Here is a 19,420-nt window from a genome sequence, read left to right on the forward strand (position 1 = left end):
TAGTTCTTCTAGGTTCTTTTTAAATGTTTCTTGTATTTTCTCCATTCTATTTCCAAGATTTTGGATCATCTTTACTATCATTACTCTGCATTCTTTTTCAGGTAGACTGCCTATTTCCTCTTCATTTGTTTGGTCTGGTGGGTTTTTACCTTGCTCCTTCATCTGCTGCATATTTCTCTGTCTTCTCATTTTGTTTAACTTACTGTGCTTAGGGTCTCCATTTCTCAGGCTGCATGTTCATAATTCCTGTTGTTTTGGTGTCTGCCCCCAGTGGGTGAGGTTGGTTCAGTGGGTTGTGTAGGCTTCCTGGTGGAGGGGACTGGTACCTGTGTTCTGGTGGGCGGGGCTGGATCTTGTCTTTCTGGTGGGCAGGGCCACATCCAGTGGTGTGTTTTGGGTTGTCTGTGAAGTTAGTATGATTTTAGGCAGCCTCTCTGCCAATGGGTGGGGCTGTGTTCCTGTCCTGCTAGTTGTTTGGCATGGGACGTCCAGCACTGGAGCTTGCTGGCCATTAGGTGGAGCTGGGTGTTAACGCTGAGACGGAGATTTCTGGGACAGCTCTCGCCGATGGGCAGGAGGTCTCTGGTGGCCCAATGTCCTGAACTTGGCTCTCCCACCTCAGAGGCTCAGGCCTGACACCAGGCCAGAGCACCAAGACCCTGTCAGCCACATGGCTCAGAAGAGAGAGAAAAAAAGAAGGAAAAATAATAATAAATTTAAAAATTATTAAAATAAAAATTTTAAAAAATAATTTTTAAAAAAGAAAAGAGCAACCAAACCAATAAACAAATCCACCAACGATAACAAGCGCTAAAAACTATACTAAGATAAACATAAAGATCAGAAACAAATCAGTTGCAGACAGCAAACCCCAAACCCCACAGTTTCTTCCAAAGTCCACCGCCTCAATTTTGGGACGATTCATTGTCTATTCAGGTATTCCACAGATGCAAGGTACATCAAATTGATTGTGGGGATTTAATCCGCTGCTCCAGAGGCTACATGGAAAAATTTCCCTTTCTCTTCTTTGTTCTCACAGCTCCTGGGGTTCAGCTTTGGTTTTTGCCCCACCTCCGCATGTAGGTTACCCTCAGGCATCTGTTCCCACCCAGAGAGTACAGGGTTAAAGCAGGTCTGATTAGGGGGCTCTTGCTCACTCAGGCTGGGGGGAGGGAGGGGTACGGTAGTTATAATTGGAATGTGGGGCGAGCCCGCGGTGGCAGAGGCTGGTGTGACATTGCAACAGCCTGAGGCACACCATGTGTTCTCCCGGGGAACCAGTCCCTGGATCACAGAACTCTGGCAGTGGTTTGTTGCACAGGCTCCCGGGGGGGGTGTGGATAGTGACCTGTGCTTGCACACAGGCTTCTTGGTGGCTGCAGCAGCAGCCTTAGCATTTCATTCCTGTCTCTGGGGTCCGAGCTGATAGCTTCAGCTCACACCCGTCTCTGGAGCTCGTTTAGGTGGTGCTCTGCATCCCCTCTCCTCGTGCACCCCGAAACAATGGTCTCTTGGCTCTTAGGCAGGTCCAGACTTTTTCCCAGACTCTCTCCTGGCTAGCTGTGGCACACTAGCACCCTTCAGGCTGTGTTCATGCAGCCAACCCCAGTCCTCTCCCTGGGATCTCACCTCTGAAGCCTGAGCCTCAGCTCCCAGCCCCCGCCCACCCCAGCAGGTGAGCAGAAAAGCCTCTCAGGCTGGTGAGTGCTGGTTGGCTCTGATCCTCTGTGCGGGAAGCTCTCCGCTTTGCCCTCTGCACCCCTGTTGCTTTGCTCTCCTCCGTGGCTCTGAAGCTTCCCCCCGCCGCCCATCCGCTGTCTCCACCAGTGAAGGGGCTTCCTATTATGTGGAAACTTTTCCTACTTCACAGCTCCCTCCCATCCTTATTCCTTTATCTCTGTTTTTTCTTTTTTCTTTTGCCCTACCCAAGTATGTGGGGATTTTCTTGCCTTTTGGGAAGTCGGAGGTCTTCTGCCAGCGTTCAGTAGGTGTTCTGTAGGAGCTGTTCCACATGTAGATGTATTTTTGTTATATTTGTGGGGAGGAAGGTGATATCCACATCTTACTCCTCCGCCATCTTGAAGGTCCCCTGGCTATCTATTTTGCATTTGGTAGTGTATATATGTCAATGCTACTCTCACTTCGCCCCAACTTCCCTTCCCCGCTCCCCACGTCCTCAAGTCCATTCTCTATGTCTGCATCTTTATTCCTGCCCTGCCACTAGGTTCATCAGTACTGTTTTTTTCTAGATTCCATATACATGCATTAGCATACAGTACTTGTTTTTCTCTTTCTGACTTACTTCACTCTCACTACCTTAATTATAGCTTTAAAAGAAGACATAAGACTTGTTAAGACAGAAGCACCGCACTGAGTGCACACACACACACACACACACACACACACACACACACTTTTTTCTTTTTCAAAATTGACTAGACCAGATATTTATGCAGAGGAGTGACATGATCTGACTCATAGTTTTTAAAAGGAGCACCCTGGCTGTTTTGTAAAGAATAATAATGACATCAGAGAGAGAGGAAAAATTGCTAGAATTATGTCCTTGAATAGATGAAAGCAGATGGCAACCAGTGGAAATAAGAGGGATTAGCTTTGCAGAGCAGCATGCAAAGTTCAACCACGGTAATAAAGGCAGAGTCTATGCGTGTAGATGCTATTATGCTATTATGGTGATGGGAATCTGGAGATTCTCTTCTGATTGTTTTAATCTTTTTGGTGAAATCATCAGTTAAGAATGAGACGTTGAAGGTTTAAGAAGAAAGGAAATGGTGTAGAATCATTGTTGAGGAGAATAGGAAAATCAATGATCACCTGGAGGCATTAAGAGCCTACTTGAGGTTTGTGGTCATTTAAAGAGAGAACAGTGAACATGGCTGTCTCCCAGCCACATACAGCTGTAGAGATTTGGGCTTAATCAGGATTCTGCTAATTAAGGAAATAAAGTGAAAGATGATAAAGGAGTTGAAGGGGGTGATTGTAATGGCTGACAAGCAATCTAAACTGGGTAAAGAAGGGAGAGAAGACATGTGAGTGGGAACGCCGAAAAGTGGTAGGATCAATGGATTGGAAAGTCTATGGGGTCAAGGGAATGTTGGGGAAGGGATCTGGAAAGACGGGAAGCAGGAGAAAGAGAGTGGGATGCATGAAATTCACATTACGAGAGGGTTGCCCATATTGGCAATTACAAGGTCAAAGTTATGAGTGGGGCTGGCTTCGTGGCATGCAACCTTATGCAGCCACCAAAGGCCCTACACTCAGAGGGCCCTGCACTTGGTTTACTGTTCTGCTGTCACCATCTCAAAATTCCTAATAATTTTTTAAGAGGGGTGTTAAATTTTCATTTTTTCTATGGGCCCCACAAATTATGTAGCCAGTCCTGGTTATGAACATGGGAGTGAGAAGGCGATGTAGGTGGAAGACAAGATTATTGAAGGAGAGGAATTCGAGGAACTGAGAAATTGGGATGTTAAAGGATAATCTACATGTGAATTGAAATTGCCAACAATTTAGTCAGGAATAGTACTGAAGACAGTGACAGTGAGCTAGGAGCTAAATCCTGAAGAAACGAGTCGCAGTAACACAGAGCTGAGGAGCTGTCAGCATAGTGACATCTTGATTGGGTAGGAGGTGATATAATCTACATGAAGCTCAAAGCTGAGGGTTTGGAGACAGGAGACAACATTGAAGAGCTGCAAAAGCAAGAACACGGGCCTCCCCTCCAGGCCTGCAGTGAGGAGAGAGCAGCGGCCTTTTAGTGGGGTCCCGGGGAAGCAGTGTCCGTGAGACAGAGCCAGGTTTCCCTTAGAGTGAGAAGGTGACAGGGATGATTAGAGAATAGGTTGAAGACATAGGAGACTTTGATGATGGCAGACCCTGAGTGCTAGAGAACACAAGGAAGGATTTCAGGAGCTGGGGAGAGGACACAATACAGGCTGTACAGAGCCTTGTAGGATTAGAAAACAGGAGAAAAGATATCCTGAGAGACTGGGCTTCTTGCAATGACTAACAAACAGGGATAAAGGGCATGATGAGATTAGCCCAGTGGATTCCAGGCAGAGGGTGGAGAGAAGACTGTGAGTGTTGGGGGATAAAGAGGGGCTCCCTCGTCACTGTGGTGACAGGAGCCGAAGGCCCAGGGGAAACAGGGTCTTTATAACTGCCTTGAGTGTAAATGCACACTGAAAAATCACGTATCTTTTAAAAGTTTTATAAATGGCATCTATAAAATAATAATTAGAATAGGAGGCATTACAGTAAGTCTTTATGTCGACCCAGTAATATTGCAATTGTATAAAGTAGATAGTAATCTCACTGCTCTGTAATCTCTTACAGCACTTTTTGGGGTAAACATTGCAAAATAAATGCATATAGGTATCACAAGTTCAGTAAATCAATTTCTTGTAAAGCATCACTGCAATGTGGCTTATTTCATTAAAAATACTTTGCAAAGAATAAGACTATATTTGAGCAATGTCCGTCTTTCTAACTTGAAGTATATGGCTTTTGGATTAATTAATATAGAACCTCCATTTGTTTTATTCTTTCAAACTCCTCTAGTAAATATTTTCTTAGGCTGATAATACAACAATGTAATTAAAAATAAAGTCATTTATTTAAGAATTTAAGTTAGGCTATATGATAGTTGAGTTTCAAGAAACCATGTGAGCAACGGAAAGCAATGAATGGACCTCGTTTGGATCCCGATTTGAATAATACTTCTGTGAAAAGACACTTGTGAGACCTCTTCCCAGACTGTGGAATACTTTAATTTGTCACATATAGACAAGGATTCATGTAAAAACTTTTTGTTGCTTGTCATGTGATTTAAAGACACCCACTAGCTTCTTCTGGCCTCAGGAAACCCCACAAAAAGGATTGGGATTTGAAGTCAATTGTCAAAGCCGACAGACAATCAGCAATGACGTCTCCTGTACCTTAAAGCTATAGCTATCTGCCTTCCCAATTCAGTCAAAAGATGGGTCATCTGATTCTTTGGCATGGGTGCAAGTGAAGGGGTGAGGAGTGATCAGTCAGATAATTTGAACTTCATGTCAATGTTTTTTATCCTCATTTTTTACATTTTAATATTGCTTTGGAATCAGAACATAGTTAACAGTTGATAGAGACGTTTAATGTATGCATTTTTCTCCTCAAAAGCTACTACTAAATTGACTGTATCCTACTATTGATGACATCTTGGAATTGAGGAAATATGGTAATGTACGCTGTTTCCTGTTTTGGAAATTGCTCAATTGAGTCTGTTATCTAAATTCTAGTTAGATTACTTACCCAGTGGCTCCTGTTCCAGTGAGGAAAAAGAGCACAATACATCTCTTCCTTGCACAAAATTCCCAACCTTCTCTATTTTAGTTACATTAACTATCTCTAATGAGGTCAATGACCTGTCACTTAATAAGCAACACAGGAATGGCTTGATGGTGTTTTGTATGTTGTATCAACTTAGGGCTAAGTGAAAAAACTAGAGAGAAATACCAAGACAATGGAAACTGTAAAATTTCTCTCCTTATTCTCTTTGCTACAGCCCAGACTTCCACCATAGAATAAAGGTCTCCATTTTAAAACCTCTCTTTCAAATTCCCACCGATGAGAAGGCCTGAAAATGATCAGTTTCTTTTTGTGATCCATGATTGACTAAGGCATTGCACACAAAATACAGTGGTAGATGTTACCTGGATTTGCATATAAGAACATTGTGATTCACACAGTCATCTTTCCACAGGTTCAAAAAGTTGGTCTACACGTACCGAATCTTCAGAGAGAAACATGGGTATTACAATATACAGGTAAGAACATACAAGAACTCCTATAACAAAAACAACACAAGCTGGGGGGAGAAAAACCTGAGGACATCTCTTGAACCTGAGATGCCACGAAGAGGCATCTAAACAGGGAAGCACTGGGGGGAGTTAGAATCAGATCAGTAGTTAACCTTGTCTTTCTTTCAGAGAAATAGGAATGCACTAGAGTTGGGTTCCATTTTCAAGAAAAACAAGGCTGTTGTTCAAAAGTGTAGAGGCACAAAGTTCCTCCAGGGGTCAAATATACCAACCTGAACTCCATATAAGACTACTGTCAAATTATAAGACTAAACAACGAACAGGATGAGTGGAAAGGGAAGGTGGGGAGAGGTCCGAATGTTTAAGAAGGCAACATTCGGGGACACCATAGCTGTATGAAAATGCAAAGGGGAGCATCAGTCAACTGGCAATTTAGGGATTTCTTTAATGTTTCTGGTTTATTGAGAGCTAAGCAGAAAAACCTTTTTTTTTTTTTTTGAAGTTACTTCTCTGGTAGGAAATAGAGTATAATAAATGTCATTGAATCTTTAATTACTAACATAGACTCCTGAACTAATCTTTCTGAAACACTTGTATAAATGTTAAGCAGATTTTTTTACTGCAGGATTTCTCAGAATCTTCAATATGCTAAAGTTCATTGTGACTGTCTGAAAGAGATTAGAATATACAATGATCCCCAGACACACACACACACATACACATATATGTAATTTTTCTTTTGCCACAAAGGACATTATTGAGGCAATTGACAAAATCTGCATCAGGTCTGTAGATTAGTAACAGTATTGCATCAAGATTAATTTCCCCATAGGGAGGGTTGGAGGGAGACACAAAAGGGAGGAGATATGGGGATATATGTATATGTATAGTTGATTCACTTTGTTATAAAGCAGAAACTAGCACACCACTGTAAAGCAATTATACTCCAATAAAGATGTTAAAAAAAAAAAGTTCCCTATAATGGCCATTGATATTCTAAACTGTCTTTGGTCAGGTCTGTTCATTTAGTTAGAAATGTACCTGAAAAAAAAAAACGATTAACTTCCTCATTTTAGTGTGGATATGTAATGTTCTTGCTTTTTAGGAAATATGAAGTATTTAGGGTCAAAGGGATATCATGTCAGCAACTTACTCTCATAATTTTTTTTAAAAAAGAATTCATATATGTATACATATATACACACACATATATATTTAGAAAGAGAGAGAATGAAAGGCAAATAAAATTTTAACATTTGGGGTATGGGTGAAGGTTATATATGGAAATTTAAAAAATATTTTTGCAGCTTTTAAAGCAACATATTTTAAAACATTTATTTCTTTGTTGTGCATATTTTGGGAAATTCTGGATAATTCCTTAATACCCCATTTTGTCTCTTGTCTGAACAAAACAGAGAGGCATCCAAGTCAGTTATAACAGACACAGAGGGGCATTTCATTGAAACAGAGGGGCATTTCATACAGCAGCTCTGTATCAGGGCCTGTGCTGGATGCTACCTTGGGCTGAAGTGACAGCCTTTCGTAGAGCCGTCTTCCATGTCAGCCTGCATCTCTGTCATGGAGGTTAACTACACCCCAGGTCACAGAGCCTTCCTGTCACCACCCCTCTGTAGACCAACAGTGTGGTCCTAAGAGAACTACAGTGATCATTAAGAAAATCAAATACATAAGAGCCAAGGAAGCTCTTGTGTTTTAAACTTATTTCTATAAGATTATATTAGAAAATTGTACTTGGTTTGTAGGTGGTAAAGAGAAAACAACTATTCACAATTTACCTGAGTCATGTTGACATTCCCATTTTCAATTTAAATCGGGACTTTTTTGTCTTGTTTTCCTCTCATGGAGAGTCTGAATTCATCAAGTATGTAAGTTGCATATTTTGCATTTCCCATCAGAAGTCCTCCCGTATTAGTCCCCCGCACTCTGACATAAGCTCTTAGAGGGGTACCCTCCACAGTGTACCTACAAGAACTGTCCCCAAATTGCCAAGAATGGGGGCTCATTCGATACTGCAGACTGAGGTGGGGACCTTTGATTGTTAATCTTCTTTACTCAGAGTAGCTCAAGTCAGAATTGCATTTTAAAAAGGAGGGTTTCTGGTTATTGCGTATGGTGTGAGCTCCCACACAAGAAGTGTCGGCCACCTGTTTTCAATTCACCGCTCAGAGGCAGCCCTGAAAACCACTGTTTTGAGAAGTGTCATCTTTCACACACAATTGCACGATGATGAGTGATCTTGCATTTTTGCAGACCGTGGAAGGCGCTCAAAGACAGATCTTTCCAAACCTAGAGGAACTGATCTCCAAGTTTGAAAAACCAAATCAAGGGCTGGTGGTTCACCTTTTAAGGCCAATAAAGAGAACCTGTCCCTCCCTGAGATGGAGAAGATCGAAGATAGAGCTGGATGGTATTTATGGTAAAAAACTTTCACACGGGTGCCAGACAGGAACCTTAGTCCCATTTCCACCACTGGGCTACTTTGCAGAACCGATACAGATAATTGCCCCTTTCTATGATGTTAGCTCTAAAAAGCTTCATCCTATGAAGAGCACTTTCCATTTTGTTGGGAAGTGGTGCCTTCGAGTTCCTGGAGGTGGCAAACACATAGAGCTCTCTGTGCTTGGACAGCCCGGGGAGGAAGAGTGGCTCCTGAACATTCTCCAAGAGCTGACTTCAGATTCATTCTGTGACCTTGTGCAAACAACACAGGTTTGGGAATAGATGGCCAACAAGCAGAATTTTCAAATGAGAAAATTGCTTCAACCCTCTCCCCAAGCCTCATCCTGTTACATTTTGCTCAATATTTGCTAAGCATTCATTTATATAGTGTTAGGGGAATAATTATTTCAGATACACCCCAAAAGTTATTAAGCCATGGTGGAAAAGGAGAGATGGTCTGTAAATCTGAGTGAGGAGAATCCAGATCATATCCCAAGCAGCTACTCTTGCTTACATCCCTGCAAGTCTGCTCTCAGAAGAGAGTCTAGCATCTGTCAGTTACAACATAGTTCGAATTTAACTCAGACTTCCTGAGACATTTACAGTTTAACCCTGTCTTCTCAAGGTGGGATATGTGGTGATAGCCCCATGAAAGGGATTTCAGTCATCACTGGGTAGGTGATGGGGATGGGACCAGAAGTGCTAGCTAGGGAGAAGGGTGGAGGACAGAGAGTTCTGGGGAGCCTGCAATCACCCCACACCCATAGTACTCTGTCTATAGCAAAGTTTCCCTTTAGACTGCCAGAGCAAACTTCTCACCTCCCCAACAAGACTAAGCGTGGCTTTTTAATTATGGGAAAAAAAACCCCAAAACCCTCCTCTACCATTTTCTCTGTCCCCCTTCCCCCACATAGAGGAGTGTGCACCCAGAGGAGAAGCGACCCATGCACCCGCTTCCTATAGGTTCAGCTGCAGATGTAGTCCCGCGGCCATTTTCTACCATAACTTATAGATTTTGAAGGTGTGGTTCCTGTTCCCAACTAGGTTTTAAAGCATGGTTGGGTCTTCCCTGAACCCTCCACAGCATGTAGAAGAATAAAAGGAGGCAGAGTAGAAGCCCAGGGATGCACCTGTGCTGCAGTCCTCAGGCAAACCCAGATGAGTTGCTCAGGATGCTTGGGGTGGTGGTAGTATTTGTCTCAGTGATGATAAAATAACCACAAATTCCAACAGGAGAACCCTTTAGAGTTCGTCCCCAAGAACTGGGCGAGAGTCTCGCCATACCAGTTGTCCACGCTTGGCCAGCCTTGGCAGAGCAAGCTCCCAAATCCTCAGCTACCGAAGTGGGAACTTCCTCCCATTAGCTCATCTTCTCCCTCCCTTTCCCTTGGCCTCCTTAGAACAAGCCTTAGGTGTTCTCAGGCTGAGGAAGGCACAGGTGTTCTGCTGGTGAGTGGAGGCGTCTGGTCCTGGAAACTCTGATGTTCCACTTATAAACAGACCCCCTATTTTGCCAGGAGAGCTCCCTGTGGTACCCCAGCCCTTGAAGGTGTCACTTTGGTGTGGCATCAAGATCACCCTCTGCCTGGGGAGAAGTCTCTCCCCTGACTGGTGTTGGTCAGTGTGACTCCTGGGTGTTGAGCCTAATGGCTGGTCTTCTGCTTTTTTTCCCCCAGAGAACAGTAACAGCGATTATGTGGATGTCTTGCCTTGAAGATAAGGAGACTGGACAAAGCACTTATAGAAGAGATGGGGTGATAGCTCTCACCAGTGACCCTGCTTCTCCTGCAGGTGTAGGTCTGTAAGGCCAAACTCTAGGGGAAAATTTAGACTCTCTTGGTGTGAGTGACTGTCCACCAGTCTCAGAGAAATCACTCCCCCTGCCCCGCCTCCCATGCATACACCTTGAGCAGCTTCGAAACCCCTTTTTCCCTCTCACTCTTCTTTCTTGCAATAGGACAGCCTGAACCTATTCTCCTTGACTTGTTAAAGGTGCCACCACTACATCACAGTTGACATCCCCCTTTCAACCACGTGACCAGAGGGGAGAGAAGAGAGAGCGTTGGCTGCTAGTTAGGAGCCTGAGTTCCAGTCCTGGCTCTGTGACTGCAGACCAACCTCTTCCTCTTTCTTTCTCTTTCTCTGTTTCTTCATCTATAAAACAAGTGGCTAAGCAGAAGGGTACACAATGCCCCAGCAGAGTTAAGACCTGATTAGTGTGGAATGTACCAAATTCTCTGCCCATTCTATCACCCATCTTCAAACCGTAGTGATTCATTTCACCCCACTAGACTTACCTTTTAAAGTTATTAAAGAGAGGAACTTAGATCTCTAGGAAACATGAGCAGACATTGTGGCTGGAACCCCAAAGCACGAGCCGTTCTGACTTTTGGGTCACAGCAAACCATAGTGGAGAAGAAGTGCGCTGTAGCCATATTAAGAGAGCTGAGGGGGCCAAATCCTTCTGGTTCGTTCGGTAAAGGACACCACAGCAAACCTGCTCTCCAGGGTCCCGGGTCTTTGATCCTTTCTCCATGGTACAAAGAAGCATGTTCCAGTTGTCAGAGCCTGCAGCAAGCCTTGGCACAGAAAATACATTCAGTGAATATTTCTTAAATAAATGACTGAATAAATCAATACACATAAAATGTGGCCGCTTATTCTGGATAGCAGAGATTTGTTTGAACTTTCTACATTTCAAAATCCAGTAGAACGTGACTATTAATTCAAGACCTTTCAGTTATAACTCTCATGGAAGTGATCTCCTTTTTTCTGAGCATCTATGCGTAGCACCTTACATGATGCTTGGTCCCAGTGGGTTTTCAGCATATTTTTCAAACGAGCAAGCCACATTTAATAGCTGATGTGGATGTCATGCTATAGTTCCCTGAAATTTAGAAGACCCTGAACAGGTCATATGAAGAACAGCTGAAAGTTCTGAGTATGTGGGACTGGATGAGGGAAAACTTAAACTAAAGCAGTCGTTTCAAGTGTTTGAAGTGCTGTTCTGTGAAAGAGCCTGAAGACTCACTGGGTACAATGCCAGACAGCGGAACTCAGACCAATGGCTGGGTGTTTATAGGAGGGCAGTTTTAGCCAAATATAAGAAAGAACTCTGAACCCACTGGGGCTATCCTACATTCAAACAGTCCTCCCTCTGCTGTGGTCCAAGTGACTTAGGTATGGAGAGTAATCACATTCCTTTGTTCATAACTCATTACCACCATCAAACCATACAAGACTCTTGTTTTATTTCATTTTTCTTCCCTTCATCCCTAATTCCCATTTCAATGGAACCAGCTCTGTACTATTTGATACATGCCCTTGGTATGTATGCACCCTTGTAGAATATACAGAATTGGTTGTGACTCTATATATCTTTTGTATTTACCTGCATGATATGGTGCTGTTGCTCCAATTCTGTTATTACTTTTCTTCACTCAATAATATGTTTAGTTCTATTCCATATTGTTGAGTGTACATCCAACCCAGTGCCTCTAACTGATGCATGGTATTCCACAGCGTGCATCCACCACATTTTGCTTCCCTCTAGAGATAGAGATATCTAAGTTGGTTCCAACTCCCTGCTACCAGGAACAAAACTGTGATGAGCAACCTTGAGCAAGTCTCTTTATGGAAGTGTAAAAGACTTCCTCTGGATTATATGGGTGGGTCATAAAGCGTACTCAGAGTTAATTATGATGTAATCAAGCCCATTAAGTGCTTTTTTTGCCTTATGATTTGTGCTTTTTGATCCTTGTTTTACAAGCCCTTCCCCACTCCAAGATCGTGGAAAAAAAAATTATCCTACATTTTCTTCTACTGACTTTATACTTTTACACTCCACAGTTAGGGTTTTAAAGATGGCAAGGACTTTTGCCTTTTTCACTGGCATGTATCCAGTGTCTAGAAAAGTCCTTCACCCATAGTAGATGCTCAATAAATATTGATTGAATAAATGATTAATCTGGGGTAACCTTTGTTCATGGTGAGAGGTAAGAATCCAGCTTTGTATTTTTCCACATATATTTAAGTGGTTTTCTGATTTCAACCCGCTTAATAATTCATTTTCCCCCCTCTGACTTATGGCACAACTGTTCTAATACCCTGGCTTTTAATTGTCTGGTAGGATAGGCACTCTCTCTTATTTTTTAAAACCAATTTAGCTGTCTGTGGACCTTGATTCCTCTACATACATTTTAGAATAAATAAGTTTCTCAGAACATCTTCCTGGAATTTTGTGTAAAGTTGCAATGAATTTGTAGAGTAATTAGGGGAGAACTGATATTCTTGTGATGTTTTCCCATGCATAAACATGCTACATCTATTTTGTCAGGCTATCTTTTCTGGTCTTTAATGCAATCATAAACTTTCATTACAGAAGTCTTGTATATTCTGTTAGTTTAATTGCTAACTATTTTTAGTTGTTATAAATTTAAGTCATATGTTTTATTACATTTCTTTTTTTCTTTTGATTTGAGGTTTCCCTTTTTTTTTTTATATATTGGGGTATAGTTGCTTTACAGTGTGTTAGTTTCAGCTGTACAGCAAAGCGAATCAGCTATATGTATACATATATCCCCTCTTTTTTTGGATTTCCTTCCTATTTAGGTCACCACAGAGCATTGAGTAGAGTTCCCTGTAGACTACAGCAGTAGCAAACTGTTTATGCTCTGATTAGATCTACCGGTTTATCTGTTGATTCTATTGTAAATTAGATTGTAAATTCCATGTAAATGATTTTGTCAGCTATAAATGATAGAATTTTGTTCTCCTTCCTTTCATCAGTTATACATTTTATTTATTTTCTATGTTTACTTGGTTGGCTAGGACCTCCGGTATACATTAAATACTAGCCATGAAGGTGGGCATTCTTATGTTGTTCCCATATTATATGAAATGCTTAGAAATTTCCCCATTTAAGCACAATGTTTGTTTCAGCCTTTAAGAAGGCTATTATAGTTTTTATCAGAAATGTTTTGAAATTTATTAAATGATTTGTTTCTGTATCTACTGAGATAGTCACATTACTTTAATCTTCATTCCATTATAGAGATAAATTACATTAATTAAATTTCTAATATTATACCATCCTTGCATTGCTTAACTTGATCATGTTACATTATTTTTAATAGACTGTTGGATTCAGTAAGTTAGTATTTCATTTAAGATTTTTGCATTAAAACTCGTAAACCAAACAGAACTATAATTTGCTAAATCATGGTTATACTAACCAGATCAATATAAAGTGAATTAAGGAGTCTTTCTCTTTTTTCTATTTTTTTGTAGCAGCTTTGTAAGGTAAGGATTATCTGTTGCTTGAAAGCTCATTAATACTCTCTTGTAAAACTGAGTTTGAAGTTCTGGTGAAGAAGGAGAGGGTGTCTTTTATTACTATTTAAATATCTTTTTTTTTTTTTTTTTTACAAAATTTAGAGAGTTTTATTAAGTGTCAGACACATGCATTATATCTCACACATGTTAAAATTTGTATTTGAACCCCAAATTTATTTTATTAAGAATTTCTCCCCCAGAGCTCTCATGTGAGCTATAGTTGGTCCCATAGGAAGAAGAACAACAATAAAGACTTTAATGGGGAAATCTATTTACAAATATATGTTTTTCAAAACATAGTCTGATGAGAGGGAATTAAACATATAATTTTTATTACGACTGGTTTGTTCAACAAAAGAACTTGCTTATTACTCTCTTTAATGCATATTGGTTTATTCAATTATTTTGCCAAATTTGGTATTCTTTATTTTTCCAAGAATTTATCCATTTTGTCTAAGTTTTCTAAAGTATTAGCATATAGTTAATAATACTATTTTATTATTTTTAAGAATATGTTGTGACAGTCATCATATCTCCTTCACTCTGTATCTTATTTGCATCTTACTCTTTTTACTAATCAATTTTATGCATCTTAAATGGTCCTTTCAAAGTCAGCTTTTAGCTTTAATTTTTTTTGTTATTGTTTTAAGATTGCTATTCTCTATTTCATTGACTTTTATTCTCATTTTTGAGCTTATGTGGCTTATTTTCAATATTTATTGTTTTCTAATAAATATACTTAAAGCTATGAATTTATCTCATAGTACTACTTTAGCTGTACCCCACAATTTTTAACATGATATTATTGCTGTTCAGATCAAAGTATTTTTAATCCCTGTAAAAATGTCCTCTTCAATCCAAAGAGAATTTAGTAGTTTGTAATTCTTTTCAAACATGTACAGTACTTCAGTTTTCACTTTAGTACAGATTCCAAACTATACAGCATTAAAGTTAGATAGCATAGTTTGACTTGATGAGGCTTCCTTGATGACCTAGTATATGTGAACATTACATTTGTTTGGAAGAAATGGTTTTTTCTACCCATTTTAAAGCTCACTTTCTTCACCACTGCCGCCAATGTATTCAAGATTATAGGTCATATAAACCAAACTTTTATATATTTTCTTATTTTTCATTTATTTGACCTATCAAAGAGAAATAAGTCTCTCGCTTTAACCCAATATATAATAGAGTTTAGCTTTCTAATTACAGTAGTTGTACAGATTTGTCTTCATAGTTCTGCCATTCTTGTTTTAACTATTTTGAGGTTATATTTTTAGGTGTGTATCTTTTTATAATTATTTCATCATCTTAATATCTTTCTTTTATGAAGGGTTTCTCTTTGTCTCATAAATTTATGCCTTTAGGGACTTCCCTGGTGGTGCAGTGGTTAAGAATCCGCCTGCCAATGCAGGGGACACGGGTTCAAGCTCTGATCCGGGAAGATCTCACATCCCACAGAACAACTAAACCTGTGCTCCACAACTACTGAGCCTGCGCTCTATAGCCCGCAAGCCACAACTATGGAAGCTCGCGTGCCTAGAGCTCATGCTCTGCAACAAGAGAAGCCACTGTGATGAGAAGCCTGCTTACCAAAACGAAAAGTAGCCCCCATTCTCTGCAACTAGAGAAAGCCTGCGTGCAGCAATGAAGACCCAACGCAGCCATAAAATAAATTAATTTGAAAAATTAATTTATGCCTTAATTTTATTTTATCATATTAAAATTGATATCCTGACTTTCTTTTTTTAATTTTATTATTTTTTATACAGCAGCTTCTTACTTGTTATTGATTTTATACATATTAGTGTATATATGTCAATCCCAATCTCTCAATTCATCCCACCATCACCACCACCAACCTACCCCCACCCCATCTTCCCACCTTGCTGTCCATATGTTTGTTCTCTACATCTGTGTCTCTATTTCTGCCTTGCAAACTTGTTCATCTGTACCATTTTTCTAGATTCCACATATATGTATTAATATATGATATTTGTTTTTCTCTTTCTGACTTACATCACTCTGTATGACAGTCTCTAGGTCCATCCACGTCTCTACAAATGACCCAATTTCTTTCCTTTTTATGGCTGAGTACTATTCCATTGTATATATGTACAAAATCTTCTTTATCCATTCGTCTGTCAATGGGCATTTAGGTTGCTTCCATGACCTGATTATTGTAAATAGTGCTGCAGTGAACACTGGTGTGCATGTGTCTTTTTGAATTATGGCTTTCTCTGGGTATATGCCCAGTAGTGGGATTGCTGGGTCATATGGTAATTCTATTTTCAGTTTTTTAAGGAACCTTCATACTGTTCTCCATAGTGGCTGTATCAATTTACATTCTTACCAACAGTGCAAGAGGGTTCCCTTTTCTCCACACCCTCTCCAGCATTTTTTGTTTGTAGATTTTCAGATGATGCCCATTCTGAATGGTGTGAGGTGATACCTCATTGTACTTTTGATTTGCATTTCTCTAATAATTAGTGATGTTGAGCAGCTTTCATGCGCCTCTTGGCCATCTGTATGTCTTCTTTGGAGAAATGTCTATTTAGGTCTTCTGCCCATTTTTTGATTGGGTTGTTTGTTTTTTTAGTATTGAGCTGCATGAGCAGTTTATATATTTTGGAGATTAATCCTTTGTCTGTTGATTCATTTGCAAATATTTTCTCCCATTTTGAGGGTTGTCTTTTCGTCTTGTTTATAGTTTCCTTTGCTGTGCAAAAGCTTTTAAGGTTCACTAGGTCCTGTTTGTTTATTTTTATTTTTATTTCCATTACTCTAGGAGGTGGGTCAAAAAAGACCTTGCTGTGCTTTATGTCAAAGAGTCTTCTCCCTATGTTTCCTCTAAGAGTTTTATAGTGTCTGGTCTTACATTTAGGCCTTTAATCCATTTTGAGTTTATTTTTGTGTATGGTGTTAGGGACTATTCTAATTTCATTCTTTTACATTTAGCTGTCCAGTTTTCCCAGCACCACTTATTGAAGAGGCTGTCTTTTCTCCATTGTATATTCTTGCCTCCTTTGTCATAGACTAGCTGACCATAGGTGCGTGGCTTTATCTCTGGGCTTTCTATTCTGTTCCATTGATCTATATTTCTGTTTTTGTGTGAGTACCATATTGTCTTGATTACTGTAGCTTTCTAGTATAGTCTGAAGTCAAGGAGTCTGACTCCTCCAGCTTCATTTTTTTCCCTCAAGACTGCTTTGGCTATTTGGGGTCTTTTATGTCTCCATACAAATTTTAAGATTTTTTTGTTCTAGTTCTGTAAAAAATGCCATTGGTAATTTGATAGGGATTGCATTGAATCTGTAGATTGTTTTGGGTAGTATAGTCATTTTCACAATATTGATTCTTCCAATCCAAGAACATGGTATATCTCTCCATCTGTTTGTGTCATCTTTGATTTCTTTCATCAGTGTTTTATAGTTTTCTGAGTGCAGGTCTTTACCTCCTTAGGTAGGTTTATTCCTAGTATTTTATTCTTTTTGTTGCAATGGTGAATAGGATTGTCTCCTTAATTTCTCTTTCTGATCTTTGGTTGTTAGTGTATAGGAATGCAAGAGATTAACTGTGCATTAATTTTGTAACCTGCAACTTTACCAAATTTATTGATTAGCTCTAGTAGTTTTCTGGTGACATCTTTAGGATTATCTATGTATAGTATCATGTCATTTGCACATAGTGTTACATACTTTTTTTTTTGATTACCTTTTATTTATTTATTTTTAACAACTTTTTTGGAGTATAATTGCTTTACAATTGTGTGTTAGTTTCTGCTTTATAACAAAGTGAATCAGCTATACATATACATATATCCCCTATCTCCTCCCTCTTGTGTCTCCCTTACACCCTCCCTATCCCACCCAATATATATACTTCTTCTTTTCCAATTTGTATTCCCTTTATTTCTTTTTCTTCTCTGATTGCTGTGGCTAGGACTTCCAAAACTATGTTGAATAATAGTGGTGAAAGTGGACCTCATTGTCTTGTTCCTGATCTTAGAGGAAATGCTTTCAGTTTTTCACCATTGAGAATGATGTTTGTTGTGGATTTGTCATATATGCCTTTATGATGAGGTAGGTTCCCTCTGTGCCCATTTTCTGGAGAGTTTTTATCATAAATGGATGTTGAATTTTGTCAAAAGCTTTTTCTGCATCTATTGAGATGATCATATGGTTTTTATTCTTCATTTGTTAATATGGTGTATCACATTGACTGATGTACGTACAGTGAAGAATCCTTGCATCCCTGGGATAAATCCCACTTGATCATGATGTATGATCCTTTTAATGTGTTGCTGTATTCTGTTTGCTAGTATTTTGTTGAGGATTTTTGCATCTATATTCATCAGTGATATTGGTCTGTAATTTTCTTTTTTGGTAGTATCTTTTTCTGGTTTTGGTATCAGAGTGATGGTGGCCTCGTAGAATGAGTTTGGGAGTGTTCCTTACTGTGCAATTTTTTGGAAGAGTTTGAGAAAGATGGGTGTTAGCCCTTCTCAAAATGTTTGATAGAATTCACCTGTGAAGCCATCTGGTACTGGACTTTTGTTTGTTGGAGGATTTTTAATCACAGTTTCAATTTCATTACTTGTGATTGGTCTGTTCATATTTTCTATTTCTTCCTGGTTCAGTCTTGAAAGGTTATACCTTTCTAAGAATTTGTCCATTTCTTCCAGAATGTCCATTATATTGGCATAGAGTTGCTTGTAGTGGTCTCTTAGGATGCTTTGTATTTCTGTGGTGTCCACTGTAACTTCTCCTTTTTCATTATTGATTTTATTGATTTGAGTCCTCTCTCTCTTTTTCTTGATGAGTCTGGCTAAAGGTTTATCAATTTTGTTTATCTTCTCAAAGAACCAGCTCTTAGTTTTATTGATGTTTGCTATTGTTTTCTTTGTTTCTATTTCATTTATTTCTGCTCTGATCTTCATGATTTCTTTCCTTCTACTAACTTTAGGTTTTGTTTGTTCTTCTTTCTCTAGTTGCTTAGGTGTAAGGTTAGATTGCTTATTTGAGATTTTTCTTGTTTCTTGAGGTAGGATTGTATTGCTATAAACTTCCCTCTTAGAACTGCTTTTCCTCCATCCTATAGGTTTTGGATCATCGTGTTTTCGTTGTCGTTTGTCTCTAGGTATTTTTTGGTTTCCTCTTTGATTTCTTCAGTGATCTCTTGGTTATTTAGTAACGTATTGTTTAGCCTCCATGTGTTTGTGTTTTTTACATTTTTTCCCCCTGTAATTGACTTCTAATCTCATAGCATTGTTGTCGGAAAAGATGCTTGATGTGATTTCAATTTTCTTAAATTTACCGAGGCTTGATTTGTGACCCAAGATGTGATCCGTGTGCACTTGAGAAGAAAGTGTAATCTGCTGTTTTTGGATGGAATGTCCTCTAAATATCAATTAAGTCTATCTGGTCTATCGGGTCATTTAAAGCTTGTTTTTCTTACTAATTTTCTGCCTGGATGTTCTGTCCATTGGTGTAAGTGAAGTGTTAAAGTCATCCACTGTTATTGTGTTACTGTCACTTTCCTCTTGTGGCCTCTCCCGTTGTGGAGCACAAGCTCCGGACGCGCAGGCTCAGTGGCTATGGCTCATGGGCCCAGCCACTCCGTGGCATGTGGGATCTTCCAAGACTGGGGCATGGACCCGTGTCCCCTGCATCGGTAGGCGGGCTCTCAACCACTGCGCCACCAGGGAAGCCCCAATTTCCTCTTTTATAGCGGCTTGCATTTGCCTTATGTATTGAGGTGCTCCTATGTTGGGTGCATATATATTTATAATTATTATATCGTCTTCT

At 39.7% G+C, this 19,420-nt stretch overlaps 1 protein-coding gene across 5 annotated transcripts in view; it reads left to right on the top strand.

Annotated features, from left to right (window-relative positions):
* SH2D1B (SH2 domain containing 1B) overlaps positions 1 to 15,302 on the top strand; it is a 40,397-nt gene extending 25,095 nt beyond the window's left edge. For 2 of the 5 annotated variants that reach the window (XM_089912056.1, XM_089912051.1), the window contains 3 exons: positions 5,762 to 5,825; positions 8,091 to 8,256; positions 14,981 to 15,302. In XM_089912056.1, coding sequence (XP_089768182.1) covers positions 5,762 to 5,825; positions 8,091 to 8,256; positions 14,981 to 15,105 — 355 coding nt within the window. In that variant the 3' untranslated portion in view covers positions 15,106 to 15,302. Of the gene's footprint in view, positions 1 to 5,761; positions 5,826 to 8,090; positions 8,257 to 9,955 lie in introns of all 5 variants that reach the window. The other 3 variants (XR_002643441.2, XM_022565533.3, XM_022565532.2) reach the window with 3 other exon arrangements.
* The last annotated feature ends 4,118 nt before the right edge of the window (positions 15,303 to 19,420 follow it).

The sequence above is a fragment of the Delphinapterus leucas genome, chromosome 1 (genome assembly GCF_059928025.1).
Source record: "Delphinapterus leucas isolate spDelLeu-1000000601 "Yukka" chromosome 1, BTC_Dleu_Yukka2, whole genome shotgun sequence".
In the NCBI taxonomy this organism is placed as follows: Eukaryota; Metazoa; Chordata; class Mammalia; order Artiodactyla; family Monodontidae; genus Delphinapterus; species Delphinapterus leucas.